Below are 18,307 nucleotides of genomic sequence, written 5' to 3' on the forward strand. Positions count from 1 at the left end.
TGAGGACTGGGTGTGTCAGAGGTTGACTACCTGGGGAGAGCTCATGAATATTATGAATATGTTATTCTAGAATGGGACCCTCCCCCCACCCCCAGGATTAGGAGTGGGAGGGGTACCCCCTGGGGAAGACAAGTTTCCTGTCTGGGATCCCCACTGGGACAAGAACCCAGTGCATCAAGCCCATATTTAGATTTAAGGGAATTAATAATAATTGGAATTAAGAATGCCGTCCCAAGGACTCAAAATTTAAAAGCCTTTGAGATTAAGCAAACTAAAGATGAGTCCCCATCGGCATTTTTAGAGAGACTAAAGGCAGGGATCTAGAAATATTCAGGGTTAGATCCCTATAGTCCAGAAGGGGAAAATACGCTGAAAATTCATTTTGTAACCAATGCCTGGCTGGACATAGCTAGGAAGTTACAGAAGATAGACTTGTGGAATGAAGAGCCCCTTGGAACCCTCTTGAAGGAAGCTACTTTATTAGAAGGGATGATGAACAACAGAAACGGACTCTCGCATATTAAAATATGAAACAATTCTCTTAGAAAGGGATGATTTGATACTAACTCAGGATCATAACCAGAATCCAGCCGAGTTTCTGTCTATTTCCCCCAAGGAGTCTCAGCAATTAGAACATAGTTGTTTGGAAGTTGTGAATTTTCAGACTAAAGTGAGAGAGGATTTACAGGGATCACCAATTCCAGGTGGGGAAGATTGGTTTATAGATGGATCCTCGAGGGTGGTGGAAGAAAAAATGATGAATGGATATGCCATAATAGATGGGAATAAAAATATAGTTGTTCAATTGGGAGACCTTCCAAAAGGATGGTCTGCTCAGACATGTGAACTGTATGCACTGAACCAGGCATTAAAAGGATTGGAAAACAAAGGAGGGACTATCTATACTGATTCCAAAATTGCTTGGTGAGTGGTACACCTATTTGGGAAAATATGGGAGGAGAGAGGAATGATAAATAGTAAAGGGAAAGATTTGGCCCATGATGACCAAAGAAGAGAAGTTTTAAATAATTTGCTTAAACCCCCTGTTATTGCAGTAGTACATGTCAAAGGACATCAATCAGGGAACTCATCTGAAGCTAGGAGTAACCACCTTGCTGACAAGATGGCTCAGAGAGCTGGGGAAGGAAAGCTCGGAGATCTGAAATATATGTTATTACTGATATCAAAGATCCCTTCATACATCTCTCCACCATCCTTTACCAATAAGAAAAAGCAGAAAATGTTGGACTTGGGGGCTAAGGAGTCTGATGAGGGGTGTTGGCATTTGCCTGATGGACGGGAAGTGCTGAACAAAGCAAGTATGAGGCATCTTGCAGATTTTACATCAAGGTAGTCATTGGGGAGCGCAGAATCTGTGTGATGTGGCCTTAGCCAAGTATATATCTCCTGACCTCCATACAATAGCCAGGCAATTGGTAGATGGGTGTCTCATTTGTCAAAGGACAAATAGGGCTGCCCAGTGCCGAACACTGGCAGGGGGACAGCCTCTGGGAATTTGACCCTTTCAGAGCATACAGATGGATTTTACTGAGCTGCCTTCTGTTGGCCGCCTCAAATACTTGTTGGTCATAGGAGACCATTTGACATCCTGGGTAGAGGCCTTCCCTCTTTCAAGGGCAACTGCCCCCATGGTCAGCAAAATTCTGCTAGAACAAGTAATTCCCCAGTATGGTATGGTGGATAGGATTGATTCAGATCAAGGGACACACTTTACCTCCAAGTTTCTCCAGTCCCTGGCTCAAGCCTTGGAAATTTCCTGGGAACTGCCTACTCCCTGGAATCCACCTTCCTCTGGCAAGGTGGAAAGAATGAATCAGGAAATTAAAAGACAGTTACCAAAGTTGTCTCTTGAGACACAATTACCTTGGACGCAAGGGGCAGGCATTTGGTCCACACTTGAAAGTCATTCAACTAAAAGGACTTATTGCACAGACTCCTCCTTTAGGGTTTGCAATCCACAAATTTGAACCAGGCATTTGGGTGTTGATCCAGACGTGGAAGGAGGAAAAGTTGATTCCGAATTGGGAAGGACTGTTTCAGGTTCTCCTGACCTCACACACTGCTGTGCGGACCCAGAAGCGAGGTTGGACTCGCCATACCAGAGTAAAAAGATTTGTGAATTCACCAAAAGAATGGACTGTGGACTCTGAACCCACGAATGAATTGAAACTGCATTTTAAGCGAGTATAGGACTAATGGACTCTCCAACACCTGGCCCAGGAGGTGGAGGATTCTTGGTATTCTCCCCTTTGTTATAATTTTGTTATCACTCCTAGGTGGTAAATTGTATATAATATAAGGGATTTCCACGTGGGACCCATTCCTGGGTGTAATTACAGTGTCACTCCCTAGGGTTGGCCCCTTTTGCTTTCTAGGCTCTGGTCAAGACTGCAATCTTGCAGAAATGTGCCTTAGATATCATGTTCTGAGAGTGTCCCTCTTAAATTTGAGCCTATTGTTATATCAGGCCTCAGTTTTAGGCACCTTCTTTGAAGAGGAAAACACTTTTCAGAACTTAATTCAAACCACTGATAATCTTTTCAATGTAACTAACTGTTGGATTTCTGGGGGCCTCAAGGATTGAGCACATGGCCATGGGTGCTGGTTCCACTTGAACCTGTTTGGTTGTTGAGTAAAATGTCCTTAGTACATAGTGGAACTGGATTTTGGAATGAGAAGGAAGAACACCAATGGCCACTGGCAGAATTCATGACAGGGAGATATTGCCTTAACCAAACTGGAAAGGGACTTGACTTAGGACAAAGTAGTTGCAGGTTGACTTTCTCTGCTAAGGTTGACAATATACAATTAGTGCCAGATTGCAGTAGGTACCAGGCCCTTGGGATAGGACCCATGTAATGATGTAATGGTGGCATGTAAACAGTGTAATGATGGCACCTGGGTTAGATGTCATACTGACAAAATGGATGAGAATCATTGCCAATATATACTCAGTGGAGCGGGAAGATGTAAAGGTGACCTATCCATAGCAGAATGTAAAAAGTATAATCAGAACAATGGTCCCCTGATTACTCAGATCCAAAATTGGAGATGGGTAAACAACAATGGATCGGAAGGATTCTTTATTACTTTTTGGAGTGCCTGACGTAGAGGTGGAGAACCTTGCATTGAGAGATGTAGCTGGGAGGAAGGGCCACAATTGTGGAAATGCCAGTACAAAAATGATGGGCAGATGAGGTGTGACAGAGGCCTTCTAGGGGATCAGGATACAATATTACCCCATAACAGAATCTAATCAGACCAGGATTTTACAGAAAAAGAATCCGACTCTAAAAAGGGCATTATTGAGTATGTGGGTAAACAGCCTATACACACCTCCCACTAAATTGGACAGGGATCTGCTATATAGGATTAATTAGACCTAAGTTCTTTAGGTGTTCAATTTTATGATGACATAGGAAAACAGAAATGGAGTAGATACTTCTCTAATGATAACTGGAGATGCTAATGGTTGGGGGAATGCCTGGCCCCCACAAAGGATAATTAAGGTTTGTGGCCCTGCTACATGGGCACAAGATGGGAGTTGTGGATACAGGACACCAATCTATATGTTAAATAGAGTCATTAGACTTCAGGCTGTAGTGGAACTTATAACTAATCCAATGGCAAAGGCACTGGATTTATTGGCGGATGAGATCACCTAGGGAAGCTATACTACAACATAGATTAGTGTTAGATTATCTGTTGTCTGAGGAAGGGGTGTTTGTGGAAAATTGAATTTGTCTATTTGTATGAAAATTGATGACAATAGAAAATTGGTGAAGGAGATCACCACCAAAATTAGAAAAATAGCTGAAGTATCTTTATCTCAACTCCCCCTTCCCTGATGAGTTGAATTCCCACAGCTAAGTTGATTGTAGCTCTATTTTAAGACTCTCAAGGTCTCTATGAGGGGTTGGGTTTGACCTGTCTCACATGAAGAGGTGATCTTTTCCCTTGCCAAGTCTAACTTCTTCACATGTATAAGCCATTCCACCATTCTCTTTCCATACACTTTGCTCTATCATCTTTGCTCTCCCATTTATCTTTAAACTGCTCCTGTCTACTGACTCTTTCCCTGCTGCCTAACAAATATGCCTAGATCTCTCTGTTCCTCAAAAAACTCTCACTTGAACTCTCTTTGCTCTCACACTCCTTGAGAAAACCTTCTTTCCTCTCTCTGTTTTTCAGTCTCTATCACCTGGATTCTGAACTCATCATTCTGCCAAAACTTCTCTCACCAAAGTAACCAGTGCTTTCCTAATTTCCAAATCCAATGGCCTTTTTTCAGTTTTATCCATCTTAAGTCTTTGATTACAAGTGACCTCTTTTCCTTGAGATTCTCTTCCCTTTGAATTTTCAGGACACTACTCTCTATTTCTCTCTGATCACTGCTACTCAATCTCCTTTGCTTGATCTTTATCCATCTCATCCCAGATTATTCTGCATGTTCTACTGGTTTTTGTCCTAGACTCTACTTTTTTTCCCTCAATACTATTCACTTGTGTTGATCTCATCAGCTCTCACAGATTTACTTAGCAATTGGATGCTGATTAATCTTGGCTTTACTTATTTATCCTTAAGGTCTCTGTGACCTCTAGTCTCTTATCCAATTGTCTTGACTGGAGGTCCTGTATACATCTTGATAAAACCTATTAAAACTAAGCTCATTATCTAGCACCCCTAAATCTCATACCTTCTGAACTTTGCTATCACTCTTGAGAACAACCATGATCCCTGCAGTCACTCAGTCTTCCAATCTAAGTGTCATCCTCACCTCCTCATTCTCTCTTATTCCTTTATCCAATCTCTTGCCAGTCAAGTCATTTTCAGTCTTGTCTGACTCTTTTTCATTCCATTTGTCAATTTATTTATTTATTATTGTTTTTAGGTTTTTTTTTTTTGCAAGTCAATGGAGTTAAGTGGCTTGCCCAAGGCCACACAGCTAGGTAATTAAGTGTCTGAGGCCAGATTTGAACTCAGGTACTCCTGACTCCAAGGCTGGTGCTCTATCCACTGCACCACCTAGCTTCCCCCTGTTTCAATCTTTATTCAGACACATCAGCTCTGTGTTTGGGGACGGATAGTTTTTCAGAGTTGTCTTGGGTCATAGTATTGCTGAGAAAAGGTAAGTCATTCACATCTGATCATCCTACAATATTGCTGTTATACATTTCCCATTGCATCTGCTCATGTAAATCTTTCCAAGTTTTACTGAGAGCATCCTGTTCACCATTTCTTATAGCAGAATAACATTCCATCATAATCATACACCATAATTTGTTTAGTCATTCCCCAATTGATGACATCATCTCAATTTTCAGCTACCAGAAAAGAGCTGCTATGAATATCTTCATATTTTTCTTCCTGTTTTGCAGCTCTTCTAGAATATAGACCTGGTAGGATAATTGCAAACTTCTCTACAGAATTGTTGAATCATTTTACAATGCCTCCAACAGTTCATTGATGTCTCATTTTCCCCTACATCCCCTCTAACACTGGTCATTTTCTCTTTCTGTCCTATTAGCCAATCCAAAAGGTTTAAGGTAGTATCTCAGACTTGTTCTAATTTGCATTTCTCCAATCAAATAGTGGGTTAGGACTTTTTTTTTTGGTCACAAAATTTTATTTCTCTGGGATTTACTCACCACCATTAGGTAAGGGAGACCATCTCAAAATGATAGGACTTTTAAAAAAAATATAGCCATTAATAGCATTGATAATTTCATCTGAAAACTGTCATATCTTTTGATCATTTATTAATTGGAGAATGATTTTTATTTTTTATAAATTTGATTCAGTTCCCTATGTTTGGGAAATGAGCTCCTTTACAGAGAAACTTTGTTTTGTTATTTCCCCCCCCCACAGTTAGTACCAATAACTATATTTTCCTCTATCCTATCCCCCCATTTATTCTGTCTTCTCTCCTTTCATCCTGTCCATCCTCAAAAATGTTTTGCATCTGACTACCCTCTCTCACAATCTTCCTTCCCTTCTATCACCTCCCCACCTTTATCTATCCCTTTCCCCTCCTACTTTCCTTTAGGTTAAGATAGATTTCTATACCAATTAAGTATCTATGTAATTCTCTCTCTGAGCCAATTTTTATGAGAATAAGGCTCCCTCATTCCCCCTTACCTCTCCCATCTCCCTTTACTACAAAAGCTTTTTCCTTATCTCCTTTAGGTGAAATAGCCTATCCCATTCCACCTTCTCCTTTCCCATTCTCTCAGTACATTTCTCTGTCACCCCTTAACTCCATTCAGTTGTGTCTGAGTCTTTCTGACTCCGTGGAATATAGCACTCCAAGCCCTTCTATCCTCCAATTTGTCTTGAAGAATGTACAAGTTCATGGTTACTGTCTCCATGACACTATCACATATTCTGCCATCTCCTTTTCCCATTGACTTCCATCTTTCCCAACATTAGTTTCTTTTCCAAAGAGTCCTATCTCATTATGCAAAGTATTTAAGCTTCAGCTCTCTAACTTGAGGTTCCAGCAAACAGTCTAAATTAATTTGAGTATTGCTTGACAAGTTCTCCTTGCTGTCCAATGGACTCTCAAAAATCCACTAGCATCACAATTCAAAAGCATCAATTCTGCACTATTCAACTTTCCTTTTCATCCAACTCTGCCATACAATGCTTTTGAAAAAAAAAATCACGGCATTCACTATACCGATCTTTGTCAGCATTGTGATGTCTCTGCTTTTTGGTATATGGTCCAGATTTACCTCAACTTTCCTTTGAAGTAGTAAGTATCTATTATTTTATTTTTTTATTTATGTAATTATTTCAAATATTATTATATTTATTTATTTATTTTAGTATTCAACACTGCAGTCTTTGTAGTGAATTTTAAGCATAACCACTTAAAATCTAACTTTGTGTCCATTTCTTTCACCTCTAGGCCAGGAAATGATGGTTTTATTTGACAAGAATGAAGTTTTTCAATGTTAAACTTCAAGTAAGTGAGTACCTTTCCCCTCATCTAGGGGTTTCTTAATTCTTCTTCACTTACTGCCATCAGATTGTTATTATCTGGGGGGGCAGCTAAGTGGCACAGTGGATAGAGCACTGGCCCTGGAGTCAGGAGGACCTGAGTTCAAATCCAGTTTCAGACACTTAATTGCCTACCTGTGTGACCTTGGACAAGTCACTTAACCCCATTGCCTTAAATAAACAAAATTAAATAGATTGTTATTATGTGCATGTCTGAGATTTTTGATATTTTCCCAGCACCTTAATTCCAGTTTTTGATTTATGCAGGCCGACATTTCTCTAGATGTACTCTACACATAAGTTACATAAATAAGATGATAACGTGCAGTCTTACCATACTCCTTTTCTAATCTTAAATAAATTGGTTGTTCCATGTTTGGTTCTACTGCTTCTTGATTTTTCAGAAGACAATAAAATGATCTGATACTTCCATCTAATTGAAGACTTGCCACATGGTATTCTGATTCATGCAAAGAATACAGAATGTAGAAGTGAATGTTTTTGTGGAACTCACTTATTTTCTCCATAATCCAGCAAATGTTGGCAATTTGGTCTCTAGTTCTTCTGCCTCTCTACTAGTCAGTCTGCTTTTCTTGTAATTCTCATTACATATTGCAGAAACCAAGCTTGCAGAATCTTAAGCAAACCTTCTTGGCATATGAAATGAATGCAATTATTTGGTAATTTGAGCATTCTTGGCATTGCCCTTCTTTAGTACTGTGATGTAAATTGATCCTTTTTCATCCACCGGCCATTGTTGACTTTTCTTTATCTTTATTTTTATTTTTTAATTCATGGAATAAAACAAGCATTTCCTTCATATCATATAAAAAGAAAGTTGATTGCACATGAAACTGTAAGGCTACTGGGCACAACTTGCTATTCCTCTTCATATTTTTTTTTGCTATTCCTCTTATATATAAAACAAAATTTTCATGTAAATTCATTTTATCCTCCCACTGTCCTAGAGATGACTTCCATTAATGATTGATGATGATTGATTTTTGTCCTTTCTCAAAGAAGATCATGACATCAGGGAGGTAATGCCATGACAAACAAATGAATTGAATTTAAGTGAGGGTGGGTTATGAGATTAGAAGGATAGATTGATACACAGGTAGAGGATAGATAGACGGACTGATAGATATTTCTTTGTGTTTAATTGCACAGCACTGTCTCACTTAAATAAATAACTATATATATGTGTGTGTGTAAAATTATTATATATATTTCTACCGATCAGTTCTTTCTCTGGACACAGATGATATCTCTCTCTATGTATCCTTTATAGTCAATTTATAAGTATTTATATGTAGTTAACCTATTAAGTATTTATAATAGCCAAAATAAAGTATCTATACTCCATTTCTGGTTTCCTATGTCATCATAAAATTGAACACCTAAAGAACTTAGGTCTAATTAATCCTATATAGCAGATCCCTGTCCAATTTAGTGGGAGGTGTGTATAGGCTGTTTACCCACATACTCAATAATGCCCTTTTAGAGTCGGATTCTTTTTCTGGAAAATCCTGGTCTGATTAGATTCTGTTATGGGGTAATATTGTATCCTGATCCCCTAGAAGGCCTCTGTTTTTTTGTAGAAGCCCTTTATTAGCAGAATTGCATCTTCAGAAAATTATGAAGCCATTCACCTGGACCAGGTCTAGTTTCTAACAAAAAAGGTTGGGCTTTCCCAAACACACAAATAACCGACAACTTTTAAGAAAGTTGCCAACACTTAATTTACCACCTCCCAACAAGGAACGAAGACGGTTTATTGTGTGAAATAAGCAGGGGGTCAAACAGGCTACTTCTCTGACTGTGAGTTAGAGAAATGAACACAGTCAGCTGCGCGTAATCTGGCTAAAACAGCTCCGGATTAGCAGCACTGGAGGCTTCCGCTGAAGGCTTGCAAATCTTAGATACCCACAACAACCCTGTGAGGTAGGTGCTCTCTTCTAACTCCTTAGAACACAAAACAAAACACAAGAGAGGTTATTGTGAAGGCTTGTTTGAGGCAGGGCTTGAGCTTGGTTTTTCTTGACAGGAATAACTTGTTGTGGGATGATCTCTGCCTCTTAAGCATAACCTCAGACAAATGCCACACAGAGATGGAGAGAACAGCAATTTAAACTATATCACGACACACAGTTTACCAAATGAATGGATGCAAGAGATGAAGACATTCAAGGGCAAGACAAATCGAATACTTTACTGGGGGTTTTCTTTGACGTGTACACTTTGGAAGACAGGTTTCCAAAATGGGAGGGGCAGCAGTAGTAGTTACTTCTTATTGGGGGCAATGAGGCGATTTAAGTGATGGATGGATGGATGGATGGATGGATGAATGGGTGGATGGATGGATGCAATGGCAGGGAGGGGGAGGTGGTCTTGGTGTAGAATGTCTTTCATTTCCCTGGCCATTCTTTATAACCCGAGCTTGGTCCTTCTCCAGTGTCTCCTCTTTGAGTTGTACCTGATCTTATTGCCAATTTTCATCCGAATCCACTGGGGAATGGGACGATTCTGCTTCTGTTTCTTGGCCAGGAACCTCTTGATTCTGAATGTTTTATGAGAGGACATGATGATGAGATGACAGCCAAGCTTCCACCACGATGGCTGGACGGGCGAAAAAAGCCATTCACCTTATTTTTGCAGCTTAACTACAGTGGCAAATAAATGATCATTTCTTCCTGTTTTCTGGCCTCTGAACCAAGGTTTAGAAGAAAGGACCCTGGCTGAGCTTCAAATCTACAGAACAAAAGTAACAATTGTGAGGCAACCTAGGTTTCTCTCTTTCTCTGTCTCTGTCTCTGTCTCTGTCTCTGTCTCTGTCTCTCTCTCTCTCTCTCTCTGTCTGTCTCTTGACTTTTGCAAGGCAATAGAGGGAAGTGACTTGCCTAAACTAAGTATTAAATGTCTAAAGTCAAATTTGAACTCAGATCCTCCTGACTCCAGGGCTGGTGCTCTATCCACTGAGCCACCCAGCTAGCCCTGTCTCACTTTCTCTTTCACCTAACACACACACACACACACACACACACACACACACACACACACACAGACATAGCACACAGAAAAACTTCACTTTGCAGAAATTTTTCTTATTGATGTTGTAAGCTTTCTTCTGACTAATATGTTCATAATGGATTATTATCTTTAAAAAATATTGAGGTTTACATCTCTAATTGACTTCTCAAAGAACTGGGTGCCTTTTTTTGTGAGAGTCAAAGTCAAGAGTCCCTAGAAAAATGTTAATTGGCTTGGTTGGCACTCAAATTCTGTTTGACCTCAGTTAATGTATAGGTCACAGAGAAAGCATTGATTGGCAATAAGGACTAGCAAGAGCCTTCTATATTAAGATTTCCTAAGGTATTTTTAATTTAACTGGAAATGATGCCTGACCAAAAAGATTGTATCTCAGATGGCAACTGTTCAAAAATCAGAAATAAGCTAATTTTTTTTGGGGGGGTGACGGTTATGGGATGTAGTGGGTAACCTAGGGACAATGGAATCTACCAGCTGTGTGTCTGCAGAATCTGACATGTGATGCACTTGTCTGTTGATAGATGCTGATTGGGAAACTGAGGACACAATATCAGTATTTAGATTTTCATTAACAGAGAGTGAGAGGAATTACTATTTCCAAACAAAAAAAGTCAGAGCACATGTTTCAGAGAGAAGAGAACAAAATTAGAACCAAGCCACCATCAGAATGTTGTATGTGATACCATTTTGTTACTTTCTTCTTAGGTTTGGGAGAAGGACAGTGATGCTGTGGTCCTCTCTGATGGCCATGATTACTGGTACATGTGCAGCATCTGTGCCTACCTTTGTTGGCTATGCCATATTCAGATTCCTCTCTGGTGCTGCATTAGTAGGCGTCAATCTCACCAAAAATTGTCTGAGTAAGTAAAATCGAGAAAGTAGCAAATTTGTGTTTATACTCTGAGGAGGAATACAGAAAAAGTGAGATGTTCTGAGGCCAGCCAAGTAGGGAACAGGTAAGTTTAGAAAAATTATACTATAAATGTTATTGAAATATAACAAGAGTAAGTATGGTCTGAAAAATTGACTGATTTATTGACAGTGAATAGAGAATAATTGGGGTAAACTCCTACTTCTGATATTTGATAACAATGTGAGCCTGGGCAAGTCAGAAATCTTTAGGTGGTCTTAGAATGCAGAAAAGATCCAGTCTGCCTCTACAGAGGGAGATTTACCTCCTTGGAATTCCTGAATTAAAGGAATTCCTCAATTCATTCCTTCTCCCTCTTCCTCTCTCCCTCCCTCCCTTACTCCCTGACTTTTTCTCCCTCCCCTTCCCTTTCCGTTTGTTTCTTTCTCTCCCCACACTGTACTATTCTCCTTCCTCTCCTTCCCCTGATCATTATATTGAAAAAGTCCAAAGCTGGGTTCAGTGTGAAGCCCTTGTGGACCACTTATCCTTCATAAAAGCTTCAGCTAGGAGCATCCTCTCTTCTACCCCTTCCCCACAAACATTAAAAAAACCTCACAAGAAATAAAGTGAAAGAAAAAGAAAAAATGTGCTTCAGTCTGTGTTCTGATATGATCAGTTCTGTCTCTGGGGTGGATGGCATTCTTTATCAAGTCTATCAGAGAAGTTACTTCCATATTTTTTCCACAGTTGCTGTTGCTGATTCTAATTCCCTCCATCCATTCCTCCCCACTCCCATTTTTTATGTTTTCTCTCTCTCCTTTCACTCTGTCCCTCTTCAAAAATGTGCTGTGGGGCAGTCTAGTGGTTCAGCAGACAGAGCACTGACCCTAGAGCCAGGAGGCCCCAAGTCCATGTCCCACTCCCACCCAGCAACCACCTAGCCCTGTGATTTTAGATATGCCACCCAATCCCACCACCTTGCAAAAAGAAAAAAAAAATGTATTGTATTTGCCTACCCTCTCCCATGATTTACCCTCTCCTCTGTCGCCTATGTTCCTCCCTCCCCTCCCCCATCCCCTTTCTCCCATCTCCTTTCTCTCCTTTTTCTTCTAGATTTTTATGCCCTATTAAGTATGTAGTTTCCTCTCCGAGTCATTTCTTTTTTCTTTTTTTTTTAGGTTTTTGCAAGGCAAATGGGGTTAAGTGGCTTGCCCAAGGCCACACGGCTAGGTAATTATTAAGTGTCTGAGACCGGATTTGAACCCAGGTACATCTGACTCCAGGGCCAGTGATTTATCCACTGTGCCACCTAGCCACCCCTCCGAGTCATTTTTGATGAGAATGAAGGCTCCTACATTCTCCCTCACCTTTCCCCTTTCATACCATTGCAAAAACTATTTCATGGCTCTTTTACATAAAATATCTTAGCCTATTTTACCTCTCCTTTCCCTTTATCCCAGTATATTTCCTTTTCACCCATTGACTCTATTAAAAAAATATATTCTATCTTCATATTTAGCTCTCTCCTGTGACTTGTCTATAAAAGATCCTTCTAACTGGTCTATTAAATGAAGGGGTTCATATGAGTATCATCAATATCATCTTACCATGCAGGAATAAATGAAGTTCATCATCATTAAATCCCTCATAATTTACCCTTCTCATCCACCCTCTCTATGCTTTGCCTGAATCCTGTACTTGAAGATCAATCTTTCTGTGCTCTGGCTGTTTCAACAAGAACATGTGAAATTCCCCTATTTCATCGAAAGTTCATCTTTTCCCCTGGAAGACGATGTTCAGTTTGCTGAGTAGTTGATTCTCAGTTGCATCCCAAGCTTTTTTGCCTTCCAGAATATCATATTCGAAGTCCTATGAGTCCTTAATATGGATGCTGCTAAGTCCTGTGTAATCCTGATTGTAGCTCCATGATACTTAAATTATTTCCTTCTGGTGGCTTATAATATTTTCTCTTTGATTTGGGAGTTCTGGAACTTGGCTAGAATATTCCTGGGGGTTATTTTGGGGGGATCTTTTTCAGGAGATCAGTAGATTCTCTCAATTTCTATTTGGCCCTCTGCATCTAGGATACCTGGGCAATTTTCCTGTAGAAATTCTTTCAAAATGAAGTCAAGGGGCGGCTAGGTGGCGTAGTGGATAAAACACTGGCCTTGGAGTCAGGAGTACCTGGGTTCAAATCCGGTCTCAGACACTTAATAATTACCTAGCCGTGTGGCCTTGGGCAAGCCACTTAACCCCATTGCCTTGCAAAAACCTAAAAAAAATAAAAATGAAGTCAAGGCCCTTTTCCTGATCATGACTTTCAGATAGCCCAACAATTTTTAATTGACTTTTCTGGATCTGTTTTCCAGATCAGTTGTTTTTTCAATGAGATATTTCATATTTTCTTCTAGTTTTTATTCTTTTGGTATTGGGTTATTGTTTCTAGATTCCTCTCAAAGTCATAAACTTCCTTTTATTTCCATTCTAAATTTGAAGGAGTTGTTTTCTTCAGAGAGCTTTCTTATCTCTTTTACCAACTGGCCAGTTCTGCTTTTTTTTTTTTTTAAGGAATTATTCTCTTCATTAACATTGTGGATTACTTTTTCCATTTGACCTATACTGGTTTTTTAACATGTTATTTTTTTCATCATTTTTTTGGATGTCCTTTACCAAGCTGATGACTTAGTTTTCATGTTTTCCCTGCATCTCTCTTATTTCACTTCCCGATTTTTCCTCTACCTCCCTTACTTGAATTTTTTTTTTAGGTTTTTGCAAGGCAAATGGGGTTAAGTGGCTTGCCCAAGGCCACACGGTTAGGTAATTATTAAATGTCTGAGACCGGATTTGAACCCAGGTACTCCTGACTCTAGGCCTGGTGCTTTATCCACTATGCCACCTAGCTGCCCCTCCTTACTTGATTTTCAACATCTTTTTTTATTTAATTTTAATTTTTTAAAATTTATGGCAATGGGGTTAAGTGACTTTCCCAAGGTCACACATCTAGGTAATAAGTGTCTGAGGCCAGATTTGAACTCAGGTTCTCCTGACTCCAGGGCTGGTTCTGTATCCACTATGCCACCTTAGTTGCCCCCAATTTTCAAAATCTTTTTTTTGAACTTTTTCATAGTCTGAGTCCAACTTCTATATTTCTTGGATGTTTTGATACAGTCAACTTAGGAGTGTGTGTTTTGATCCTTCATGGGACCAAAGTAATTGTCTATGGTCAGATTCCTTTTTCCTGTTTAATCATTTCCCTAGCCTGTGCCCTGGTTTTGGGGTGCTTCCTGAGCTTTTGAGTATTATTGAGATACCCCTGCAAGGACCTCAGTTCCTTCAAGGTCTCATGAGAGGCTCTGACTTCTCTCCTGGCCTGGGCTTTGGTCTGTGGATGACCACAAGCATACCCTTCTGCCCTGAAGCTGTGAGGAGGGTCCCTGCTCTATGTTAATAGTGGGTCCCAGACTGTGATCAGGGTCTGAATGAGGACAAAGCACAAACGTTCTGTCCCAGTAACAGAAGAGAGTCTTTGACAGTCTCCCCTCAGCCCCTTACCTTTCATGAACTGAGCACTCTGGAAGCAGCTGCTGGGCAGCTCCTGCTGGGCAGCTCTGTGACCTGCTTCTGTTTCTTGGGATTTGGGATGCACTGAGGGTCATGGCTGTGCTGAGGGCCATGCTGGTTCCTACTCACTCTGGCAGAGGTTTCTCTGCCCCCAAACCATCTTCCAATTTGTGCTTCATGTTTCCTGGATTTTCAGGTCAAGAAACTGCTTCTGCTGCCAGGAACCAATGTTCCCAGGGACCCAGGTGTCCCACAGGCTTTTCCTAAAAGGCTGGAGCTCCTTCACTCTGTTGTGTTGATCCTGGATGCACTGCCACCTCCCTCAAATCCTGTGGAGCAGAGTATTTCCATGACCTTCCAGGTTATTTTGGGCTGACGAATTGCTTCACTAGACCTTCCTCTGGGTTCTGTCTCTTGAACATTTAGTTAGAGTCATATTTTTTTTACATTTTAAAAATTTTTGATTTTTTCAAGGCAAAGTGTATTAAGTTACTTGTCCAAGATCACACAGTTAGGTAATTATTAAATGTCTGAGCTCAGATTTGAACACAGGTTGTCCTGACTCCAGGGTTGATGCTCTATCCGCTGCTCCACTTAGCTGCCCCTAGTGTCATAATTTTAAGGTTTTTGAAATATTTTAAAGAGAACTCCTGGGAAAGGCTGTTCTCCTGTCTCTATCTTGGCTCTGCCCTCCCCTCAGTATTATTTTCATCTACCTTTCTCTTATTATGGGACTAGCCCCTCTAGTGTGGGAGCTGTAGAACCCATTTCAGTGATTCTTTCCACCTCTGATGTCCACCTAACTTCCACCGATGGCTTTAAGAAGCTCTAGCATGCACAGGAGCCACACTCTCGTAAACCATTTTGGCAGTTGGGCTCAACCAGGTTAAGAGTAACTGAGGGGGGTCTCAAATCTGTCAGGGAGTTAGGGGCATATTTACCCCAAGTATGCAAAAACTTCCCCTGGTGGAATGGGTGGAGGAGAACAATTTATTCCAATGATCATGAAGGCAGCTGAATCAGGTGCTAAGGAGTGCTTAGAGCTTGATTTAGACATAGAAGAGGTCAAGGTCATCCATTGCATCTAGAGTCATCATCAGCTGTCTTGATTCTTCCCACTGGACTGTGATAACTTTGGAAAAGAGAGTGAGGCTGGTGACTATGAAACTCTGTCTCACTTAAATCCAATTCACACACAAATCAAAAGATATCACCCTTATCATTTTCATTCTTATCTTAAAGTCCTGTGGTATCAGGTGAATGATCAAGCAGCAAGTATGGATATGCTGGGTGCTGTAGTCATAACCCTGCACCCAGTTGATCCAGGCCATAGGTCATCTCGTTGAAAACAGCAGTTTTTTTGGGGTGGCTAGGGGATGTAGTGGATAAAGCACTGGCCCTGGAGTCAGGAGTACCTGGGTTCAAATCCAGTCTCAGACACTTAATAATTACCTAGCCGTGTGGCCTTGGGCAAGCCACTTAACCCCATTTGCCTTGCAAAAAAACCTAAAAAAAAAAAGAAAAAAGAAAACAGCAGTTTTTTAATTGAAAGTTTATTTTTCTAGGAGTGGCTAGGTGGCATAGTGGATAAAGCACCGGCCCTGGAGTCAGGAGTACCTGGGTTCAAATCCAGTCTCAGACACTTAACAATTACCTAGCTGTATGGCCTTGGGCAAGCCACTTAACCCCGTTTGCCTTGCAAAAAAAAAAAAATCTAAAAAAAAAAAAGTTTACTTTTCTAATTACACACCAAAGGTAGTTTTAAAAATTCATATATTTACAAATCTGTGAGTCTGACATTTTTCTATCATTCTTCCTTCCATCCCCCTCCCCCTCCCCATGGCAATGAGCAATCTGTTATACATAGACTATCATGTTTAACATATTTCCATATTAGTTATGTTGTGAAGAGGAATAAGACCTAAGATGAAAGAAAAAGCATGAGAAAGAAAGGAAAAACATGAAAGCAGTTTTGAGAAAAGTGAGCATAGCATGCTTTATTCTGCATGCAGACTCTATATAGTTATTTTCTCTGAATATGGATGACATTGTCCATAGCAGGTCTCTTAGGATTGTCCTTGATCTCTGAACTGCTGAGAGAAGCTGGCGATCCATCTTTCCAAAGATGATTTCACTCACCATCAATATACAGAATGTATGCCCACTCAAAGACAACACAATATTCAATAGACCTGATATATGTTTAACTTTGGTTGCAAGAGAACTCAATACACATCCAAATAGCAGCCCTGATTGAAACAAGGTTGGCAAATTCATGTGAGCTTACTGAGGTCAGAGCCAGATACACATTTTTCTGGGATGGCTGCAGTGAAGGGGAGCACCATGGAGCTGATGTGGATATTGCAATCAAAATAATCTAGTTATCAAGCTTGTATGCCTATCAAATGAAGTGAATGACAAGTTCATCACAATGTGATTGTCATTTGCAGGAAAAGACCACACCACTATCATCAATGCCTACACTCCCACTATGGTAAACCCTGGTGAGATCAAAGAAAAATTTTATGAAGAACTGAGACCCAGGGGCGGCTAGGTGGCACAGTGGATAAAGCACCAGCCCTGGAGTCAGGAGTACCTGGGTTCAAATCTGGTCTCAGATACTTAATAATTACCTAGCTGTGTGGCCTTGGGCAAGCCACTTAACCCCATTAGCCTTGCAAAAACCTAAAAAAAAAAGAGAACTGAGACCCTTATCATCAATGTACCAAAACAGGACAAGCTGGCTCATAATTCTGGGTGACTTTAATGCTAGAGTAGTCTCAGACTACCAGATATAGCACGGAAAACTTGGTAGGAATGGAATTGGAAATAGCAACAGCAAAGGTCATTTACTACTGAAGCCTTGTGCATCTCTTGACCTTCTCATTACAAACAGATTTTTCCATTTATCTAAATGTAACAAAGCTTCCTGGATGCACCCTTGCAGTAAACATAGAGATTTAATAGACTATATGATTGTAAAGAGAAGAGATACATAGCATGTGAGAATGTCGAAGGCAACATGTGGTACAAAGTGCTGAACAGCTCAAGGATTCACCTCTTCAAGCTGAATATTCACATGCAACCAAAGTGGTGGCCCCAAGGCAAACTGACAACCAGAAGAATTAATGTCAAGCGACTAGAATACTTCTCTGAGTGGGAAATTTGTTGCTAACTTATAGAGAAAGTTGAGTCAAACACAGTTGGCCACAGTGGGGCAGAAAAGCAATTGGCAGCTTTTGGAAATCTGATGCATAGCACTGCATTTGCTCATTTGGGTCAGAACACTCACCAAAGACTGGTTTAATGAATGAGGAAATACAGAAGTTGCTAAATGAAAAATGAGACTTCCACTGGGTTTGCCCAGCAGATAGTTTATCCATTTCTAAAAGATAGCATTGAATTCCATCAAAAGTAAAGCACAAGTGAAACTTAGAGAAATTCAGGGTTATTGGCTCAGTAAGAAGCAGATGAAATTCAGTTTCATGTGGATAGTAACAACTCAAAGTGCCTCTAGGATGAGCTGCAGGCTATTTATTGGCTAAAGACATATAGTGCATTTAACTACTCAGTGCTGATGGATCCACATTGATTAACAACAGGGACATGATCCTAGAGAGATGGGCTGAACACTTCCATAGTATTCTTTTTTTTTAAGCATACCTTAATAATTTTATTTACCATAAAGAATCAACAGATGACAATTCTAATGTAACTTGAAGGAAAAAAAATTCCCAATCTTCCAAAATTTCAAAGTACAAGGCTAAATATCTAGGCATATTTTTAAAATCTCTCTATAGTAATACTTCACTAACATTTCAC

At 40.2% G+C, this 18,307-nt stretch overlaps 2 protein-coding genes across 2 annotated transcripts in view; one reads left to right on the forward strand and one right to left on the reverse strand.

The window, feature by feature from the left end:
- Positions 1-9,276: 9,276 nt before the first annotated feature.
- On the reverse strand, positions 9,277-9,651 carry LOC141516631 (large ribosomal subunit protein eL39-like). The gene has a single exon (XM_074227637.1). It carries the CDS (start codon positions 9,604-9,606, stop codon positions 9,451-9,453), a length of 156 nt encoding a protein of 51 aa, XP_074083738.1. The 5' UTR covers positions 9,607-9,651; the 3' UTR covers positions 9,277-9,450.
- An 852-nt stretch (positions 9,652-10,503) lies between these two features.
- The window catches only part of LOC141519399 (solute carrier family 22 member 20-like), a 32,751-nt gene continuing 24,947 nt past the window's right edge, over positions 10,504-18,307 (forward strand). Inside the window, 2 exon segments of the mRNA XM_074231649.1 lie at positions 10,504-10,517; positions 10,777-10,931. Of these exon segments, the coding sequence (XP_074087750.1) occupies positions 10,504-10,517; positions 10,777-10,931 (169 nt within the window).

This window comes from Macrotis lagotis, chromosome 3, assembly GCF_037893015.1.
Source record: "Macrotis lagotis isolate mMagLag1 chromosome 3, bilby.v1.9.chrom.fasta, whole genome shotgun sequence".
Taxonomy (NCBI): Eukaryota; Metazoa; Chordata; class Mammalia; order Peramelemorphia; family Peramelidae; genus Macrotis; species Macrotis lagotis.

Excerpts from the sequence above, each read along its gene's own strand:
- LOC141516631 (XM_074227637.1), bottom strand. The coding sequence starts at position 9,606 with ATGTCCTCTCATAAAACATTCAGAATCAAGAGGTTCCTGGCCAAGAAA.